The sequence below is a fragment of the Cnephaeus nilssonii genome (assembly GCF_951640355.1).
Source record: "Cnephaeus nilssonii genome assembly, chromosome: 9".
NCBI classification, from domain to species: domain Eukaryota; kingdom Metazoa; phylum Chordata; class Mammalia; order Chiroptera; family Vespertilionidae; genus Cnephaeus; species Cnephaeus nilssonii.
This window is the reverse complement of record NC_137080.1, coordinates 7,147,758-7,165,089: the sequence shown is the minus strand read 5'-3', so window position 1 is coordinate 7,165,089 and position 17,332 is coordinate 7,147,758. Positions and strand designations below refer to the sequence as shown.

The following is a 17,332-nucleotide window of genomic DNA, read 5'->3' as shown; positions in this document are numbered from 1 at the left end:
ATATGAATTTGTAACCTATATTGGTTGACATCAGAGAATGAAAACAATCTTGAGAACTTTAGTGAGTTTAAGACACATCTTACTCCTCACAACAGGAAGTGGAACTGGCGAACTAGTCAGTTTCAAAAAGATCTTACATGTGGTTTTTTTCAGTGAGTGAGTGAAAAAAAAAAAAAGGCGAACACCAGTTGAGCATGTTATGAGATAGACACATATAATTTTTGCCACATGGCAGGCACTGATCTCACTCTTTCTCATAACAATAATCCAGAGCCTAGTAAGACATTTTTATCATGTTATTTTCTTCCCATTGGAAGGTTATGGGTAAAATTTAAAAATTACTCTAAATTATGAATTTGCCCTCACTTGCTTCTAAAGTTGGGGGTAAGTTTTTCTTTTAAATACATTTTTTTCTTTTGATTGTAAAATAGTACTTTTACTTTTTAAGATGGTTAAAACATCATGTGGTCACTAATCACTCAAAACACAAGCATAAAAAGAAACCAGTACAAAATATAAAAAGGGCCCTAACCAGTTTGGCTCAGTGTATAGAGCGTTGGCCTGCGGACTCAAGGGTCCTAGGTTCGATTCTGGTCAAAGGCATGTACCTTGGTTGCGGGCACATACCCAGTAGGGCATGTGCAAGAGGCAGCTGATCGATGTTTCTCTCACATCGATGTTTCTAACTCTCTATCCTTCTCCCTTCCACTCTGTAAAAAATCAATTATATATATATACCTCTTTTGATGTTGAATGATGTTAACACCCAGGATAATTATTACATTGACTATGAATATATATAGTAATTGTTAAATCTTGCAGGCACAATTGGCCCTCACGCTATATTAAAAGTAACAGTAAGACAGTTCATCATTACATCAAACGTCATAATGATCTTGGTATTTAGCAAAATTGTACAGTGATATGCTGCTAAATGGGCCCTGATTTGTAACATTTACCTAATTTCCATGGTGTAAAGCCTCACATTGCTGTCAATTTCAAGCTACCAATACTTTAACCAAGCCACAAAATTTCTTATATATTTTAGGGCCAGGCCAACACCAGATGATACAGCTGTTAGGGATATTTCTCCCCAACACTTTCCCCCACAAACATCTTTACTCCTTATTAGAAAATTAAACTGAATTTTTAAAGGGAAGTTTATAGCTTTTAATTATTAAAATTTTGCCTGTGAAAATACATGAAAAACTTGCTTAATTTTTTCAGAAGACTACCTACCTTAAATATTACTTAATAGATTAATATTTTATAAAATCTCTATTAGTGGAAAATGGAGAGAGATAATAGACAGTCTAATCATAATAGTAATAGAAAACACTGACAGCTAAGAAATATACATAAAAAAATATACACATATAATTTTTGCCACATGGCAGGCACTGATCTCACTCTTTTTATAAATTCTGGGGCTGAATTCTCATATTTGTGGCTTAGGTGCTATGTTTTATTCCCACTTTATAGGAAAGGAAATTGAAGCAAATGGAGTTTTAGTATTTTGCCCAAAGTCACAAAAGTCAATGGAAAAATGCAAATATTTATTTTGAGAATAAAACTTACAAAAGTAGTAGTTTGATAAGATGTTTGCTTGTGTTGTCAGTATGGTATAAAGGAGTAGGACAGGGAAGCAAGTCTAGAGTTCAAGGGGAAGCTGAGTGCAATGGCACTTTCTACATAGAAGAGAAATAGAAGAAATAAAGAAAGGAGGACTGGGAAGAAAAAAGAGACAGAAGAGAAAGATCTGAAGGAGAGGAGCAAAAGAAGGGAGTGGGCACAGAAAGAGAAAGGTGAGGAGGAGGAGGAGGAGGAGGAGGAGGAGGAGGAGGAGGAGGAGGAGGAGGAGGAGGAGGAGGAAGTTAGAACATGGACAGTGAGGGAGAGCAAAGTGCCATGGAAAATCTTGGAGTTTCTAGCTCAAACATTTGAATAAATGACAGCACTATAGAGAGCATAGTTTTAAGTATATATATATTTGTTTAGTAGTAAGCATATTGAGTTTGGTGTGCACATGCAGCACACAAGTGGAAATAGTATGTATAGTATTTAAGGGTCAAGGGATTTGGAGAAAATCTGGACTAAAGGTATAATATTGAGAATCATCAGTATACAGAGAGTAGAAGTCTTGAGTTTGGATAAGATCACCAAGATGTGTAGAAGAACAAAGGACAGAAGTCGGAATCCAAAGGCAGATCGATACATTGCACAAAAGCAGTAGAAGAGGTGACTCCAAGGAGACTGAGCAAGAACAGCCACTGAAAAACCAAGAAAATCCAGAGAGGGATTATCATGGGAGTGAGGGAGAGACTCAAGAGAAAGGTGGGTCCAAACCATCCAATGCTGCCAGGGTAAAAGAGAAAGGGAAAGTTCATTAGAGATCTTGGCAAAAATAGCTTCGTTGTCAAGTTGGGCTAGGAGACCAAGTCCAGTGGGTTAGGAATGAAGGGGAATTGAAGAAATAAATAAACACAGTTTGGAAGACTCTCTGTCAACAATCTTAACATTCAGGCTTTAAAAAAACTTATTTCACATCAAATAAAGTTATCTTCAAATTTTTAATGTTTTATTCTGTCTTAACATTTTGTAAAAGTTTTAGAATTTAAAGTTGCAGAATTGTGAATGGAAGGGCTCTCTCCGCCCCCCCCCCCCCCCCCCCATTCTTCTCTCCCTTTCCCTGGCTCCCCCTTTACCAGTTTGGGATTTACTTCCACTTGGTGTGTTACCAGTCCTACAATTGTGTCCTGAGGCTCTCCTGGAGAATCTTGCATACTCAGTCCTAGACCTAGCTGGTGTCTAGGTTCACTTCCTGATTTAGAGACTGTCTCTATCTCCTCTCTCCCTAGGCCCTGAGGTGTTAACCTAAGCCATGGTTTGCTAAGTGTTTTAATCTTTAGCCCTTTCACAAGTTGGGGAGCCCCCACTTACCGTTGTCATCAAGAAGTAGCTCTCCTCACATGAGTGGAGCATTTTTTACCCCCTTGCCTTGGGCCAGGAGGTAAACTACTTGCTGCCTCCAGTGGAGGCGTTCATCAGACCCATAGCTTCGGTCATTCTTATTCACAGAGATGATTACCACATTGTTGAGTCTAATTGTGCTCTTTTAGTTTCCTGTCTCCTTTTGCCTATCATTGCTCTATGTTCATCATTGCTCTATGTTCGCAACAGAGTGGAGTGTGAAAATGTGAACTCACAGGACCATTACTGAGTGGAAACCAGTCATTTCACTTGTAAGGTTCCATCTTGCAATCACAATCCCTGCCCACAGCAGCCTCAATATGCCTCCAAGACATCTGTGCATTTCCTCTCCTGGTACCTTCAACTTTTTTCTATTCTGCAGAAATGTCAGGCACCTTAGCAACTTCATACTTTTGAGTATTTTATTCCTTTCCCTTGTTTCCCTATTTTGCATCTGGTTAATGCTTAGTTATCCTGTTAGACCCAGGTCAGATGCCATCTCCACCAGGAAGCTTTCTTGGACTTTAGAGGGCAGTTAGCTCTTATATTAATCTTATAATCATTCAATGTTGTTTATTATAGTCACTGTAATAATTGACATATTATCTCCCAAAGATTTTCATAGTAGGTACCATTTTTATCTTCCTTTTCACAAATGCGGAACTTCATCTTGGTGTGGTTAAGTAACTTCCCCTCCAATCACACATAACTAGCAACAGAGCCAAGAATGGGCCTTGGGCCAGTCGGACTCCTAGCCCTGTTGTGGAACTCTGCGTTACTCTGCTTCTGATGTCTGTACCCCCACATGCTTTGCTGATGTCTCTGAAATGAATATTATAATTTATTTGTTTTTATATCTGTGTGGCACATACATAGTAGTAACATTATCCACCCAATGGTCCAACCCAGAACCGATGTATGATCTCAGATAGTCCCTTTCCCCTATCTCACACATTTACTCAATCATGTTGCGTCTTAAAGTTTATCAAATCTCTTTTCAACTCTGTAACTTAATGACAATAACTGTTCATATCCAATGACTGATCAAGACTTCAAGAGAGAATTGATGGTCTTGAACTTGTCATTACTCCCAAATCTAGCACCTAGCCCAGTGCCTGACACATGGGGGTCACTCAGTGAATATTTCCCAAAGGATTAACTGTGTCTCACATCCATTTTTACTTTATGTGATGCCTTAATAGTGGTGCCTGCATGGGTGGAGATTTAACAAATATCTGAAAAGCCATCTATTGCTTGATTATTCAGAGCTGAGAAATGCCTTCACTCATAAATAACATCAGTAGAGTTAAGCAACATAAAAGTTGGTCCAACACCTTTCTCACCTCCAAAGCAGCGCACACTAGAGAAAAAGCCCTGGGATTGACTGACACTAACTTTGAACCCACCTGGAGAGTTGAACCTCGGTATTTCCTTGAATGTGAAATGGACTTGTACAGAACAAATCTCTACTTCGATCTAAAATATGATTTCCTCAAAAACCACAGTAGCTTTCTCCAGCATCCTGTTTTAACCATATCCTCCAACTACTAAGAATCTGGAACCCAAAAATAGAAATGCATGGGCTGGAGAAGGGGGACTGGGAGGAGGGACAGAAGTTTTTGCAGTGACAGCTAACAGGCCCCTACCCAGACGGGCTGCCATGCACCTCTCGCTTGAAGTCCTACCTCAGATTTAACAGCGCATGTGTTAAATGGCCTCCTGAGTGTGAGCCGTGCGGCAGGCTTATCACAGCAGCATAGGCTCAGTCAGTTCAGCACAGACTTTTGTTGATGTAGCCTAAAAAAACAAGCTGCCACAATTTCAGCGGCTTTTAGTTGATTAAAAGAAGTGAAAACATATATTCCTCCCTTCATCTCTGAATATCATCACATCCCTGAGACATACACCCCGGGCATGGAGAAGGAGCCAGGGGCAGAGCAGGTGCCCATGGTGGCTGGAATCCTATTGGCCTCTTCACGGCACGCGGGACACATTAAGACCGGGCAACGAGTCATGTTCTGTGAGTAAAGAAGCAGGACTTCCTTGTGAGGCAAACACGACAAGTACCAGTTTGCTGTTAGACTGCTCACGCCAGCGATGACAGGCCAGGCACCAGCAGGTCACCCAACCACAGGGCTAGAAGTGCAAGGCCATTGGCAGCCAGAGAGCTGGCCCTCCTGAGCGTGAAAACCCAGCAAAGTCACCACGATTGACACGCAGAGCCTTTTGTTTCAGGAAAACGTTTTCACTTGACATTTTCTTTTCAGGCGCTACTTAATGAAGGAGTTTTATTGAAAAGAATTCTTGAGCAAACACTGTCATAAAGTTTTGATCTAAGATCATTCTGACATTTCTTCCCCACGAGAGCCATTGTCAGAGTGAGAAATCTCAGACGCTTAAGGGGAAAGAATTATGTACAACAGTAAAGGAGATAATGGGCCCGTCCCCTTGGAGCCTGTCATCTTTAACTAAGGCTGTTTGCCTTTCTTACCTGAGATACTGTTGCTAAAATCTGAGACCAGAGAACTTTCTTAATGAAGCTTTTAAGATTCAAATATGCTGGTTGTTATTTCCCTTTATTTGTTTGTCTCTTTGCTTATCTATGTGAGTAATGAATCATAAAAGAAAACTAGCAATACTGAATTAGTGTATAATACTTTGTTATCACCACAGTGTGATATATAGAAAGCCTTATAAATATCAAGAACAACGCAAATGGATTTTTAGAGATGTTTCGAGACTGCACCAAATCTAATCGTGTTGAAGATTTCCCAACAAGCTATGATGTTTCTAAAGGTGATTTAGTCCATTCTTTTTTCAGGCCACAATTTGGTAAATTATGGTTTTTGTTTACTCAACTACCCAAATTAGTAATTACTACAAAATTACTGTGTCAAGGATTAGAGATTCAACACCAAGCAAGCTCCCAATCCAACACAGAAGACATAGAGGTAAACCCGGATAATAAGGTCTGCACAGAGGGGCTATGATGTAGCTCATTATAGCATTTACCCAGAACTGGGGAGCCAGGAAAAGCACCCGATGAGTTGATAAAAACAAAGATCTGAAAGATAAAGACCTGTGCATAGAGCAGTGATGGGCAACCTTTTGAGCTTGGTGTGTCAAACTTTGCCAAAAAACTGAGCATAACTCGGGTAGTGTGTCACTTTGAGGAAAAAACATTATTTTGCAATATTTATAGTTTAAATAACATAAATATTTCATCCTCGGCATGTGGCCGCCTCAGCGGCCGCGTGTCATCAGAAATGGCACTGACACACGTGTCAGAGGTTCACCATCACTGGCATAGAGGGTCTAAAATAGCATGCAGGTACGACCCAGTAGACATCAACCACAGAGTGTGGGCTGTAACCGGGTTCAGAGTAGCAAAGTTGCATCATGCAGGGCCCTTGTAAGTTAGGTTTGCAAGTATAAAGTTTACCCGAAAGCCAATGGGAAGCCATGAGCAGATGTCTGCAGGTGAGTGGCATAATCAGGTTCGCAGTTAGGAAAATTCACTCTGGCTATTGTGTGGCAAGGGGATTGGAGGGGGGCAGGTGTAGAGGCAAAGAAACCGGTAGGCAGAGGGAAGGTCAAGTGTTGTGTCTATGAAGGTGGAGAAATATTTAGGAGGTAAAACCAACAGCACTTGGTGAGTTAATATCTTTGATTCTATGTGAAGTTTTAGCTTTGAAAATTCTGCTGTTACCTTTCGGAGGACAGAAAAGAATACTATCCAATAGCAAAATCAGCTTAACAAAAAAGAACAATGGTATTCTACCACACACATAATGAAATTTCAAATGCTTCGCATCCAGTGTCTTGAGCAATTTTGTTAACACCATTTACCATGCCAACCTCCATGACAACTCTCAGTTCAGAATCAACAAAATTGCCTTAAAAGTATCGCCCTTCCCCCACCAGTGATAAGCTCCTCATCTCCATACCCCAGCACCAAGCAACACGCCACACATATAGCTCAATAAATGTTAGTTCAGTGGAAATGAAGTGAAATCCAGGATGTGATTAGGTCAAATGTGTCAAGCCTACCGAAACTACCTGGCATAAAAATAGGTCTCCTGTGCTACATTTTATTTGGGGAACAAATGACAGCAGAAAATGGAACTAATTTTCTGAATGGAAAGATAAAGTAGGGTAATCACTGAAAAGCAGCTGGAAGAAATGCTTAAGAGAGACGTTAAGCAGTACAGCCCAGACGCATTGGCGGTAAGACAAAAATAACAGGTAAATATACACATGGGGAGAGCTGAGCTGATTGAATCTAGGAGTAGAGGTTGGCTCATGAAATGAGAATGACCCAGAAATAGCCAGAGTTCCCACCAATAAAAACGGAATCCACTGGTGCCCAGCAGGTTACATATTACCGTGGTAACAACTCTAGATTGAGAATAATATGGATGATACGTTAGTCCTTAGGTAATCACATCTGAAGTCTTTGTTCCCATATCCAGCATTATGCTTTTATTGTTTTAAGATGTAGAGATTTCTACTGGTTTTAAGTCACAATTCAATCTCTCCTCCTACCTAGTACAGTGGCTGAAACCTGATAGTCAGGAGGGGTCATCAGTGAACATTAAAAGAATGTCTCAATGGATAATTGAATGAATGAATTCATTAATTTGAAGTGCTTACGTGTTCTCTTGTCTTAATTTCCATTTATTTTTCAAGGAGGAGAAGCAATGGAAAAGAAGCAATGTAAGCATGCAACACTACATTACCTTTCTCAAGGATCCAACAGTCCTAATTCTCCCTTCTCATATTTTCCCATATAACACATACACATGTGCTTATAATCATATGGATTTGTTATTTTTTTTAATCTTTATTATTTAAAGTATTACATATGTGCCCTTTATTCACCCATTGACCTCTTCTAGCCTGCCCCCGTCCCCAACCCCAGGCCTTCACCACCTATCGCCTAGGTCCATGGCCTATAGATTTTTTCTTCTTAAAAATTTTTATAAACTTCGGGCACTCTGAACTTCAGTCTTCCTGGCTGTATTTTTACAGATATGCGATATCTATTTGCTTTTGTCCTTGACCGCAGGAGCCTCCTTTAACATCCTGTGCATATGTTTTTATATCTAATTTTAGCAAAAGTCTCCCATTGCGTCCACATTTATCCTCTTAGCTGTTATTTTCTATCTTCATTGAAATGGTTCACATTTCTATTATCGAACAACACCCACCCATTTGTATCCCATGGATCATACTTCCTTTTTCTGCAAGTTTTAGCTGGTTCATTTCCTAGGGTACAGAACTGAATATAATTCATATTTTCATTTTTTAGTTTTGGGCAGTCCTGTTTCTCCCAAAGTTCCCACCATTTTTTTTTTATCACTAGCAAGCTATTTTTCTTCATTTAAAATTAGCATCAGAATTAAAGTTGCCTTCTCTATTTCTGGCATACGAAATTGTTAAAGTAAGCAGATCGTTTGTCTTCTGCCCTGCTTTTCAGTAAGGTGTTCCTTCCAGGAGCTGTCTGATTCAATTTCCCCATCACTATTACCACAACCTGCCTTGACATCCATTCTCTAATTTGCAGCAGAAACCATTGTCCATGTTCCATATTTGGCAGGAAGTTTGTCCTACCTTCTCTCAACACTCTACTTCTGATTCTGCTTTTGGCTCTACTCCAAAAACTCGAACCTATGGATCGCTCGTGAGGTCATTAGATTTGCCAGAAGTTGCACACATACAACCCCACACCACCCTGAATCCCCTTCTATGAGAAACAGTGTGCTGCTTATACCAACATCTCAATTCTCCCTGCCTACGTTTTCTCATCTATTAGAAATAATACCCTTGCTCAGTTGACTTACCTAATTTAGGCAAATTTATGAAATTATTCTTAAAGAAACCTACAATTTCAGTGTAATAATTAACAGAATTTGTTCCCATAGCGGTTGCACTGGTACCATAGTTAACTTAAAAAACAGAAACAATTCGTGTACAGTACATTAAAATCCTGCTTATGTGTCGGAAATAGGTAGGAGTTTTAAACAAATGCTTGGTGATCATAAGAAAACCTTGAAACCTAACAAAGGATCATTCAGTTCAGTTGTGGCTAATGATGTGGAGGACAATAATTACCTACCCAACCTTAAAATCAATTTGTCTAGATTTTTATTCATTCACCAAGCTAACGATTAATATCTAAAACCCAGGGTGTTCCAAAGGGTACTTACGAGAAAATTGCCATCTGAAGCCATGTATGATTCCAAATTGGTAGAAACTAAAGTTAGAAGAGAAAAGAGATTTCAGATAAATGTGGGGTTGAAATGTCCATAAAAACGTGGGGGCAAGGGTGGTAGGCATTTCTATTTCAATTGACAAATTTCACAATAAAAGCAATTCATTAAATGGACTTTTAAGCACAACTTAATAAACCAGCTGTTTAAAAGTGAGTTTACAAAATAAGTCAGAATTTCATCTGCACATTTCTCAGTACTCTCTCAAGTCTAATATTATTTGTGTACTTATTACTGTATTACTTAGAAACATATATCTTTGAAAAGTAAAAATGTTTTCCTCTTCATGATGAACAACGCAATGTAAGAGGTGGAACTATTGGATCCATCACTGTCATTCTGGTGATAACTAAACAATTTCGAAAATACAACTCATCCCCTGCCTCTGAAGTCCCAACTTTCATATGGCGATGAGCCACTTTTGATGTATTACACTTTGTAGTGGATTACCTGAAAATCAAGACATTCTGTGGTTTCCAGAAAAGCAGGTGAAAACAAAAAGAAAAAAGATCTCTTAATTTCAGATTTTGACAAGCAAGAAACCTGTTAAACATCCACAAGCCACTGAAACTTTCCCCAAAGCTTGTCAATTTCTTCCTAGTGACAGAAAGCTTGTCAATTTCTTCCTAGTGACACCACAAATACGGGTCCGTAGTCCCTGTGATTTGATTTCTTATACAAGTGGTTCCCAACTTTTGAAGAATGAATACCCCTTTTTTATGTCAAAAATGCCATATTCATATTACATAAATCTGGATAAAACATTTATTTGTAAAATACCAAAGAGAAAACCCATAGGAGGTGATGAAAGAAAAAAGGGGAAAAATTATCTTTAATTCTTCCTCTAGGCATTGGGATTTGTTGATATTACACAGCTTTGGTCATAGATATTAAGCCTCTATTGGATCCTGAGCAATATTTCTCTTGTACATATTATATCTTTTTACCTCCTAACTATCTCTTAAGCTATCCACTCTGTCTATAGCCACTGCTACTACCCTTGTCCAAGGCACCAGCACCTCCCACTTGGACCACTCCGTGAACATCCTAGCTGATGTCCCAGCTTTCTTTCTTGCCCAGAGTGATGTTTCCTCAATGCACATGACTATTCATTTCTGTCTTTAAATCTCTGCAATGGCCACTGAGTCTTGAGATAAAGAACAAAACCATGAAAATCTCCTAAAAGGAAGGCTTTGTCCTACCTGACCTCTGTCTCCTCTCCAGCCCCATCTTGGATCATGTCCATGTCTTTCTTTCCATTTCCCTGACTTACTGGCTTTTTAAAAAAAAACCTTAAACATGTTTTTACCAATCTCAGAACCTTTGTGCATGTTCTTCTTCAACAGCCCTCTCCCAAGAAGGCTTATACCATCTAAACCTTCAGCCCTCAGACCAAATACCATTTAGTCAAGAAAGTGTTCCCTGATCGTATTAGGCATCAACCCCTTTTATATGCCCTCCTAGAACCTTATCTTTATTCATAGACATTCTCATAATTGTACTGAATTATTAATTTTGCAATTGATTTTTTAACTTCTGACTCCCCACCACAGTATAACTTTTTTTAAAAAGTAATAGGACATACCAAATCTTTGTGATGTTTTTATTACATAGGTTATACTTATAAAGAAATCTAAACTTCATTACTATCAAGATTTATAATATGCCAGAAATTACATCTTTCCCAACTATTTAAACATATGACAAAAACTCTAAATGACAATTTAAAGTATAAGTGGGTACATAGGGTTTCCAAATTATTTTATGGCTACACAACCAAAAATAATATTTTGAAACTGCTGTACACTCAGACCTGTCAAACAGACTTCACTCTGCCACTTGTTAAATATGGAAACTTATAAAATTACTTAATTTCTCTGAACAGCAGCTGCCTCATCTGTTAAACAGAAATAATAATAACCAAGTCCTAGGATTTTTTGTGAGAATTAAGTGAAATATCATTCGGGAAACATGTAGGGCACAATGCAAGCTCTGTTTGTGGTAGCAATTACCTTCAATGGGAGCAATTACTTAGAAATAGCTTTGTTATAGAAAACTGTTTTTCCTAATGGAATTAGCACACAACTAAAGGGTTTGAGCTAGTGTGATAACAAGTTTCATCAAATAAAATAGCTCCCGCACTTCAAGGTTGATTTAACTGCCTAACTACTCCCCCAGAAACATTTCTGATGCCTTGTTTAAGAATTTAAGAGAATAGCTTTCTCAGTCCTATTCGATACAGCTACCTCTGTAAAGGACAATTTAACAGACCACAACGTGAGACTTCGCCAAAACAACAAGGTCATTAATTTTTTAAAAAGTCACAATATAAAATAAAGTGGATTCTGATAAACTCTGTAACTGAAAAATGGAAAACACATTTCATCATCAAATGGTGTGGATCAGTGGTTAGAGTGTCAGCCTGCACACCAAAGGGTCTCAGGTTTGATTTCCCCTCAAGGTCAAGCACCTGGGTTGCATTTTCAATCCCAGGCCCCAGTCGGGCACATACAGGAGGCAACCAATAGATGTGTCTCTTTTACATCCATGTTTCTCTCTCTCCTCTTCCCTCCTCCTTCCCACTCTTGTTAAAAAACAAAGGAAAATAATATCCTGAGTAAGAATTAACAAAAATCAAAATTTTAGTTTAAAAAATGAATTATAATGTTAATTAAAAAAAGGAAGAAAGAAAGATTTTCCTTCATATATACTGGTTGTAAAGGACTAAATATTTGTGTCTCCTACTCACCCCCCAAAAACATTCGGAGGTTGGGCTTTGGGGAGGGAATTAGGTCATGAGGGTGGAGCCCTCATAAATGGGATTAGTGCCCTCCGAAGAAGAGGGCAGAGGCTAGCACAGTCTCTTCTCCAGGTGAAGACACACTGAGCAGACAGCAGTCTGCAACCCAGGAGAAGGCTCGCACCAGAACTGACTGCACTGGCACCAATGTCGTACTTCCAGCCTCCAGACTAAGAAATAAATGTCTATCGTCAAGCAGTCACTGTTTGTGGTATTTTATTAACGCCTCCCAAACTGACTACGTGAAGAATCATTCCATTCTGTTTTAGGCACAAACAAAATGCAAGTTTATTCCTGTCAGCTAAGTCAGAGATATGGACTCTGGTCCTTTTATAATTTGAAAACAAAATAAACCAAGACTATCGATATACAACAAATGCTCAATTGATAAAGAAGGCAGTTGCTAGTATAATTAGCAACGTTTGAGAACAAAAAAAATTTCACTAAAGGGATTTATAGGGTCAACTGATCCAAAAGTAGCTGCCTTGATTGTTCCCACATAGACATTAAAATTTTGAAAGTGATGCAGGAAAATGAGCATCATGGCTAACATTTTCACGGTTTTTTAAAAGAAGATAATGTATTGTAAAATAGATCATTTTCCCATTTAAATAAACTGTGGGCTAGGTTTATTCTCTTTTTTACAGAGCTTTAATAGAAAAGAACATAACTCTGAACTAAAATATTAAAAAAACCGTAGAATAATTCATAACATATTTATCCTTTAAAATTATAATGCTAGCATTTCCCAAGACTTTGTTTTGTTTTGTTTTTGTTAATCCTCACCCAAGGATATTTTTTTCTATTGCTTTTCAGACAGAGTGGAAAGGAGAGAGGGAGGGGGAGAGAGACAGAAGAGAGAGAGAGAGAAACATTGATGTGAGAGAGACACATCAGTTGGTTGCCTCCCACATGCACCCCGACTGGGCTGGGGATGGAACCTGCAACCCAGGTATGTGCCCTTGATCTGGAATTAAATCCACGACCCTTTCGTGTGCAGGCTGACATTCTAATCATTGAGCAACACCGGCCAGGGATGACAAGACATTCTTAGAGCGACAAATGGATTTATAGAAAGTTCACGCACACAGGCAAACAATGTGCATTATTCTTAATCCAGGAACTGGAGCTAAAGAGGAAACAGAAAGCGGTGCTTATTCTTGAGGCGGAAGTCTCAGTCATCAAAAAGCTTGTAATATATGTGGCAACAAGGTGCATGCTAACTAACCATGAGAACCATCTATACGCAAGCATGGCCTGTGAAATGGTAGTCCATCAAAGCAATGCCCTGGGAAGCAGGAGAGACAATTCATCTTTGCTCATCTGGATAAGCAAAGGACATGAAATAATCCATTCGTTTTGCCAATTAGCAGGAGCTTTCTGTTGTCAAGGCAGAACAGGAGAGATGAAAGCAAAATGCAAGGTGACCTTCCAGGGAGCGCAGGCACAGTGATGTGTGGGGTGGAGGTAGTCTGGGGTTGTTGCTTTATCCAGGAAGTTTATGAAAGTAAAAAAATATGGCTCTATTTAAATTATTTAAGAATGTAAGCCCCATTGTCACTCTGATTCCACATGCTTTAAAATACTGTCATTCTTTTAAATTTATTTTCTCTCTTTGATTAACTTTCCACTTGTCTTGCTGCATTGCGTTGCCGCTGTCTCTCCACTTTGAGGGTGAACTGACAGATGGCTTTATGGGCCACCGTTTTTTAAGAGTTGAATTTATTGGGGTGACATTGGTTAATAAAATTATATAGGTTTCAGGTGTACAATTCTATAACACATCTTCTGTATATTGAGTTGTGTGTTCAGCACCTCAAGTCCTCCCATCACCATTTATCGCCCCTTTACTATCTTCTACCTTCCCTACCCCTCTTTCTCTCTGGTAATCACAATACTGTTGTCTGTGTCTAGTTTGTTTGTTTTTTTCTTTGCTTAATCCCTTCACCTTCTGCACCCCGACCCCAACTTCCCTCCCCTCCAACAGCTGTCAGTCTGTTTTCTGTATCTGAGAGTCTCTTTCTATTTTGCTTGTTAGTTTATTTTGTTCATTAGATCCCACATATAAGTGAAATAATACAGTGTTTGTCTTCTTCTGGCTGCCTTATTTCACTTAGCATATGCTCTCCAGGTCCAACCTGTAGCCTTTTTTCAACAGAAACGATGATGGTTCAAATTATTTTTAACACCACGAAATACTGTGATGCATCTGAGGAGATTGGCAGGCTTCTTCCTTACATTTTTTCGTGCATTCCCACATAAGCTGTCAGTCCTGACAATTAAGGCTTAGACATAAAACTCCACAAATCAAAGGGGGGAACGCCCTCTTTCAGCCAATGTCAATCTCTGCTCAGAAAGGACCATTTTACCGTAGTAACAAGTCAGTGGCAAAGTGCAAGAGATCTCGAACAATCCGCTTCTTTTTCCTGGGACAACCTGCACCAATTAACAAATAGCTGTTGGCCAGGCACCTCGGGGAGGCATGAAGCTCCCTGCCTGTCTGGACTGGCGGGGTCCCCTGCCCTTCCGCTGCCATCCCAAACCCAATACTTCAGAGATTGTGGTCTGTGCCCACAGCATGCCCTTACACTTGGGCACGCGGGGCCCTGCTGATCTGCTCTGAGGCCACAGCAGGGGCCACCCAGGTGTGCCCTGTGCCCATTGCTCCCAATTGAGGCACTCTCACCGGAGTGTGGGGTTGACCAGCTGTCTGAAGAGCACTGGGCCGCATCTCTATGAGCTTAATCCTGTTCTCTTTTTAAAAAATATTTACTTTATTTTTTATTAAATGTATTGGGTGTCATTGGTTAATAAGATACATGATCTGTATATTGCTTTCTGCTCTCATGATTGTCAGTCATAAGATGCCAGTCCCCTGATTGCTCCCACTAGCCCTCCAGAATCAGGCTAATACTCTGACTTCTGGGTATTCAAATTATTTATATAGGCAGGAGCCAAGCAAAACATACTTGCACATACCCCAAACACACACACATACACACACACACACACACACACACACACACACACACACACCTTAGCAGCAACCTTGGACATCAGTGCAAGGTGCCTGCCTCCTCTCCTAGGCCAGTGACAGAAATCCCAGGGACTTCCAGAAAAGAGCCAGTCACACTGAGGTCTAAATTAGCTTCATGCGTAGGTCCCATTAAAGGGATTTGTGGTCAAATCCTGGTTAGCGCTAGCCCCAAGAAGCTACAGCATGTAGAGAAAGGACCACCAGGCCAGAGATGAGGTCACAGGGGGCATTGGTAGGCAACATGTCAATGGCTGGGTCCACTACAGTGTGTCCCCCAAGCACACCCTGTCTGCCTACAATGGCAGCCCCCACATAGCAACACCTGATTTCTGTGTTCTCTTCGGCCCAGCCTATGGGGTGAGCGCAGGTACAGTGGACTAAACTGGGCCAGACAAGAATGGCAAATTTAGATGGCCCTTACCTCCTTGTAATTTGCAACTCTAAATTTCTCTACGTGAAAAATAATTACATGTTCTCTCTAAGGAAGATAGTATATTTTTCTGCCTACGAAAACCGGACTGCTATGTGCAATGCCCTGAGGCACCAGGCCCTTTCATGTAGCTTTGACAAACCTTCAACTGAACACGCTTTACATCAAGGTGAACAGGTGCACCCGCGTAGAAGTGGCCTCTGCCCCTGGACCATTGCTGGCGGGAAGGAAGCCAGGAGAAGGAAACTATTACAAAAGCTGACCCATTGCTCTGGAGTTGGAGCTGAGATTCCTCTTTTGTCTGGTTAGCTCTTTCATTGGGAAATATCACTGGAACGGGGCTTATGATTTTGCAAAGGCAATGCCTAAGGCCATTCAGCAGGAGAGGTAGAGACCACAAGGAACTAAAGTGCTGTGCCTGGTAATGGAAAAAGGGTGCTTTTACCAATAATGGAGTGACTTCTCTTGGAGGCTCTTATGATGATGTTTGGCAGAATTATTGCAAAATGTTTTCCAACTTCACATCAATTCTATAAAGTAACACTAGCTGTACTTTTACAACTGACGAGGCTGACAGACACAGCAGGTAGAGTAACCACTTTACAGAGCTAGCCAGTTATAAAGTCAGAATTTAAATTCAGGTTTGCAAACTCCAAGCTCAGGGCCCTTCGGACATTAGCAGCGATTTTCAACTGGTATGCCGCAATAATTTTTAAAACGTGAAATACCTGAGTATCTAGTCAGGGACTCTGACCTCTTTCCCCTTAGGTTGCCACATTATATATATATATAAAAAAAAATGACAACAGCCAACACAAAAATAGTCATCCAGTGTAAATGAATCAAAATTATACCTATTTTTTTGTCAGATTAGCAAAACATGTATTTTTTGGTGTGCCATAGAATTTTAGTAATGAATCTAGGTGTGCCATGAGATGAAAAATATTGAAAATCACTCTTATAATAATCTTTGCCTTTTCAGCTTCTCCTTAGAAGAGTGCTTAATTTTTCTGCAGACAGTAAATTCCATCACATTCTTATAGAGTGAATGAGTCCAATAATTCTTGTAGACACTCCAGGCCAGGCATACAATAGGCACCTACTAAATATCTGTGGACTTATATATTAAACCTGCCTCTACTTTAAGCCAAGTTAGAGCGGGTAACTACTTACCAAATTTGGACACTTCAGAGAGGCCTTACATGACTCACAGAAATGTATATCTGGAACCCAGAGGGCTGCGTGTAGGACCACAGATCAATGGCCACTGGGTATTTGCAAGGGTCTGATCAGCAAGACATAAAGCTCCTGGAAAGGGACATTAGAGAGCTAAAAGCAGTTTGTTTTGGAATTCAGCATCCTTGCCAAGGCTCCATTCAGAAATAATGTGGGGCTGACTTCCTGGTCGGAATCCTAAGTGGGCAGGCTCTTGAATCTGAGGCTTCCATCCATTTCAGCCTGCCAACAACCCTGGGACAAGTACCTGCATTTTGCATCTGCTGACAATGCTGGGTTAATGTCTTCAAAATTTCTAAAGCAAGAGTGAGCGATGTAGCCAGGACCCATCTCCTTATTCTTGAAGAGGAACTATTAAATTAAAGCCATTCTTAAATAGCCCAAAATGGAGACATTTGTGGACACAATCCATGTAAACTATGGCCTTCAGCAAGTTCTCACTGGAGTCCTAACATGTAAGCAAAGAGACACCTAGTGGACAAGCCTGTAAGTACACTATTTAGCTTGAGACCAAAGACGGAAACATCATTCTGACTCCCTAAGTTAACCTTTTTTATTTCAATATAGCACTTTTTAAAACAATTAGC

At 39.9% G+C, this 17,332-nt stretch overlaps 1 protein-coding gene across 9 annotated transcripts in view; it reads right to left on the bottom strand.

Annotated features, from left to right (window-relative positions):
- The window catches only part of IPCEF1 (interaction protein for cytohesin exchange factors 1), a 135,952-nt gene that overhangs the window by 66,116 nt on the left and 52,504 nt on the right, over positions 1-17,332 (bottom strand). For 6 of the 9 annotated variants that reach the window (XM_079780687.1, XM_079780683.1, XM_079780684.1 and 3 more), the window contains exon 3: positions 9,180-9,226. In XM_079780687.1, the coding sequence (XP_079636813.1) occupies positions 9,180-9,203 (24 nt within the window). In that variant the 5' untranslated portion in view covers positions 9,204-9,226. Of the gene's footprint in view, positions 1-4,655; positions 9,227-17,332 lie in introns of all 9 variants that reach the window. The other 3 variants (XM_079780690.1, XM_079780688.1, XM_079780689.1) reach the window with 1 other exon arrangement.